The sequence below is a fragment of the Nanorana parkeri genome, unplaced genomic scaffold (genome assembly GCF_000935625.1).
Source record: "Nanorana parkeri isolate BGI_ZX_2015 unplaced genomic scaffold, ASM93562v1 scaffold13, whole genome shotgun sequence".
Lineage (NCBI taxonomy): Eukaryota > Metazoa > Chordata > Amphibia > Anura > Dicroglossidae > Nanorana > Nanorana parkeri.
In genome coordinates, this window is record NW_017306281.1 from 3206960 (window position 1) to 3211328 (window position 4369).

At 37.2% G+C, this 4369-nt stretch overlaps 1 protein-coding gene across 1 annotated transcript in view; it reads left to right on the forward strand.

Moving 5' to 3' along the window:
* RFLNA (refilin A) overlaps nt 1-3248 on the forward strand; it is a 44050-nt gene extending 40802 nt beyond the window's left edge. The window contains exons 3-4 of the mRNA XM_018557207.1: nt 1245-1354; nt 2503-3248. Of these exons, the coding sequence (XP_018412709.1) occupies nt 1245-1354; nt 2503-2836 (444 nt within the window). The 3' untranslated portion in view covers nt 2837-3248. The remainder of the gene's footprint in view (nt 1-1244; nt 1355-2502) is intronic.
* The last annotated feature ends 1121 nt before the right edge of the window (nt 3249-4369 follow it).

Below are 4369 nucleotides of genomic sequence, written 5' to 3' on the forward strand. Positions count from 1 at the left end.
TTTTCTTGTCAGTTTATATCAAGCAATCACTATGACAGCTTGATAAATTAACTTTTTTATTTTATTTTTGGCTATTAGGCTGATCCAAACTTAGGAACAGCTAATAATAACCTTAGAGACTGATCCTGACTTTAGTCAGATTCAGATCTCACTAAAAGCTCTTTGATCGTGCCTAGACGATCAGAAATGATACATTTCACTCAAAAGAGATACTTTGTATCCTTTCAGTGAAATGTATCTAAACATCGGGCTCTCGAGCTGTCAAAACAAATAGCAGAGAGGTGAGGTGAGTCACTGCTGCCTCTCTGCTATTTTGAGCTGTCAAATACGGGATCGCAAATTGCGGTCCTCTATTTGCATGTAACGGCTTCATTCTTTCATTAATGAAAGGAAGAAGCTTTTACAAAAAGCTTAATTATTTCATTAATTAATGCCTCAATACTGAGACATTAATGAATGACTGTTAAATGCTGAGAATCAGCAAATACCGGCATTACAAAGCCTGATATAACTCGTCACGTACAGTGTACGTGGCCAGTCATATAGGCACAAAGTGACAAGACGTACACTGTACGTCTCCCGTCACAAAGGGGTTAAGCATTACCATTCTGCTGCATTACATACAAGTTGCACTAATTATATATTTTTTTTAATCAGTAGATTTTGCTGATCATATTTTGGGGTAAATATATGAAAGTACACACATTATGTAAACAATGTCCCAGGTAGAATTACAGGAAAATGCATTTTTATTAATTTTTTTACATTTATTTCCAGTAAACACCAAAGAAATATAAATATATGCATCCAAATTTGGTACAAACATAATGCTCTATCTGTCCTGAAACAAAATTATGTATAATACCTTGGGGTAGACTATAAAACCAAAAAGGTATAGCCAGTTAAGTTATTGCCAAAAAAAAAATGCTCTGGGACTCGAGGATTTAGGCAAAAAAAGCCCCAGGGACTCAAATGATGTCGTGATGTTTGGAATCTGTGATTTGTTTATTTTTAATTTGCCTGAATATCTGCATGCATTTCTACTTGATTTGAAAAGAACCACGTAATTGAGGATTTAGTGCAATTGTGATGCGCAAATTGTAAGATTCTCCACAGATTCACTGATTTTAGTTTCTAGCTGAATGTACTATATAAAACCCTTTTCTAGTCTATTTCATACACATACATAGCTTATTTCTATGCTGTTACTAGCTGAGCATAAACATATGTGTTTTTCCTGATAGATACCATACCTCCTGCTCAACAACTCCATGCCAGAAGCACGGCCAAGGATGCAACCAGTTGTGTTTGGAGAGAGTATTGAAGTGAATCCTGAGCCAATACAAGAGATAAGGTAAATCAGATCTTTGAGCTGTCCATCTTTTTGAGCTGTCCATCTTTGTGAATTGTCCATTTCTGTGAGTTGTCCATTTTTGTGAGTTGTCAATCTTTGTAAATTGTCCATCTTTGTAAGCTGTCCATCTTTGTGAACTGTCCATTTTTGTGAGTTGTCCATGTTTGTGAGCTGTCCATCTTTGTGAGTTGTCCATCTTTGTGAGCTGTCCATCTCTGTCCATCTTTGTGAGCTGTCCAACTTTGTGAGCTGTCCATCTTTGTGAGCTGTCCATCTTTGTGAGCTGTCCATCTTTGTGAGTTGTTCATCTTTGCGAGTTGTTCATCTTTGCGAGCTGTTCATCTTTGCGAGCTGTCCATCTTTGTGAGCTGTCCATCTTTGTGAGCTGTCCATCTTTGTGAGCTGTTCATCTTTGTGAGTCGTCCCTCTTTGTAAGCTGTTCACCTTTGTGAGTTGTTCATCTTTGTGAGTTGTCCCTCTTTGAAAGCTGTCCATCTTTGTGAGCTGTTCATCTTTCAGGAGGCTATTCTGAACCAATCAGGTTCTCTTATATAAAATGGTTTAATGGCCAAAGAAAGGAAAAGATCAATTCTATTTAGGACAGGCCAAAGAGAAGGGTATGTTGCCAAAACTGATGAAGTTGTGATGTACATGTTTTAAAAAAAAAATATTTGTTACTGTGAAACTATCTTTATAAAGAATTACTTATTTATTAGTGATTGTATTATTTAACATGGAATTTTCACAGAATATATGTTTTATTTAGCTACCCAGTTCTAATAAATGGGACAATCTGTCTAGGCACAAAGAGATCACATGGCACTGCAATATTCCATACAAATATTAATTTAGGGGTGTATTTATAAAACATTTGCAGAGTAGTTTACTCTGCGAACACCTGGCTTTTATATTTGCAGCACATTATGGCCACTAGATGGAACCAAGTTGCATAGGAATTTCCTATATACTGCAATTCATGGATAAATAAACATATTCTGTATTTGGTCAACTTCTATAACAAACAAAAAACTTTTTTGAAGTTGTGGATGCCACAATTAAAACACGTTTTCTGTTAAATTTGAATTATTTGAATCATATGACATTAGTATATGTACATGATTTATCTTACCTTAAACTTCTTCTTACAGGTGCAATTCCGAGATCAAATATGATTCAGAAAAGCATTACCGAGATCATGTGTTCTATTCTCCAGTTCCTACCATCACGTCCTACAGTGAGACCATCATCTCCACTCCAAACTGCACGTGGAGGAATTACAAATCTCAGCTGCTCTTTGAACCTCGCAACAAACCCTTAAGGTTTCAAAGCACAACCATCATATACCCCAAACATGCCAAGAACATTTACAGAACAACACTCAATTACAATTGTGGGGGGGCCAAGAAATGGTTTGCATCTAGTGTGCAACTGGAACTGTGCGAGGAAACAAGCCCATGTATTATATATACTGACAGCTTATAAACCTGGTCAAGGACTATTCCCACCTCACTGAAGAACACACATGGTTACCAATGCACTTGGGCTTACCAATATGAGATGGTGGATCTATAGCCTAAGGGGTTTGGATTCCCCAAAACTAACATTATTACAATGTGACTGTTTATGATTGAAAGACTTGTACACCATGTTGGAACTTCCAGTGCTTTTATGTGAATATTGTATCTGTTTGCTACTGTGTACTGTTTATTTTATGCTCTTTTGTACATACCTTCTTTTTTTTAAGTGAAGCAGTTTCAAGGGAGTTTAATATCAAATGTATTGTTGTAACCTTTTCCCATCTTGGCTAAAGCTGGCCATACACTATCCAGTGTTTTTTCTAATGCAATGAAGATTCAAGCATCACTTTAAGGGCCCATTCACACCATAGCAGTGTGTTAATTGCATGATACTGTTCAATTAACATACACTATCGCACAGCACACATAGCCTGCATTACCATGCACTAGGTGCATTGCGTTGCCATTCATTTGAATTGGCACCAGAACACACCTCCTGGAAGCCAGGTAAAGTATACCTGTGATGAACATGAAACTGAGAAGAAAGCATGTGAATTAAGTTCAGGCACCGATTTTTATCCATGTGTATCTTTAGAAGTCTGCACAACCCCATGGTAGCGATGAATGCTGAATCCCAATACCCTGTATATTGAACTACCAAAGTCTTTGATAGTCCTGTATACAGAGTATTGTGCTTTGGTTGGAATTATATTTGCCATACACCTGGGGGCTCTAGATCTTTTGACCTTTGTAGGATTTGTTGTTTTGCTTCGCATTAGCGTTGAATGCTGACCCGTTTCCTTGTATGCCTCCCTATTGGCTTCTATATGACCTTTTTTATGCAAATCCATTGGCCAATATTTCTGGGCCAACCTTCAAGAAACCTTTCAGAATAAACGTCTAAATTAATATGCAGGCATAAATAGGTGCTTATGGCGTCATTTTCATGACAGGCATTACTTTAGTATAAATGACCAATATCAAGATTATTGAAGCAATGAGAATCTATAGTGTGGAAAATCTGTTGTTCAAGCACAGGACAATTTAAAGAAAAACAGATTATCTAATAAATAGAAATTATTCACTGAAGAGGGAGAGAACCCTCAGCCCAGAGGTGCAGGTGAACTACTCTTGGCCCCATCAGTTGGTGCAGTAAGCGGGAAAAAGACAAGCATTTTTGAATCAGGGTTCAATAGCTGGGCTCCAACACGGCCATGGCCCCAGTAGCTGTTGTTACATTGGCTGCCACGTTACTTATTAGACCTGAAATCTGTCTTCCAGAAAAATAATGCAGCTAAAGTAATTTGACTTGCAAGCAACACATTTCCAATGATTGTCTGTCCGTTTGAAGAATTGCAAATAACAAAACACCTTACTGTGTATGGCCAGCATAAAAATATTTAGCTAAAATAACAATGTATCAATCATCTGCTATTAATGTCACGTAAATTGTGAATATGTTAATCTACCTGGAGCTTTAGAGTTGTTGGTAAGCAAT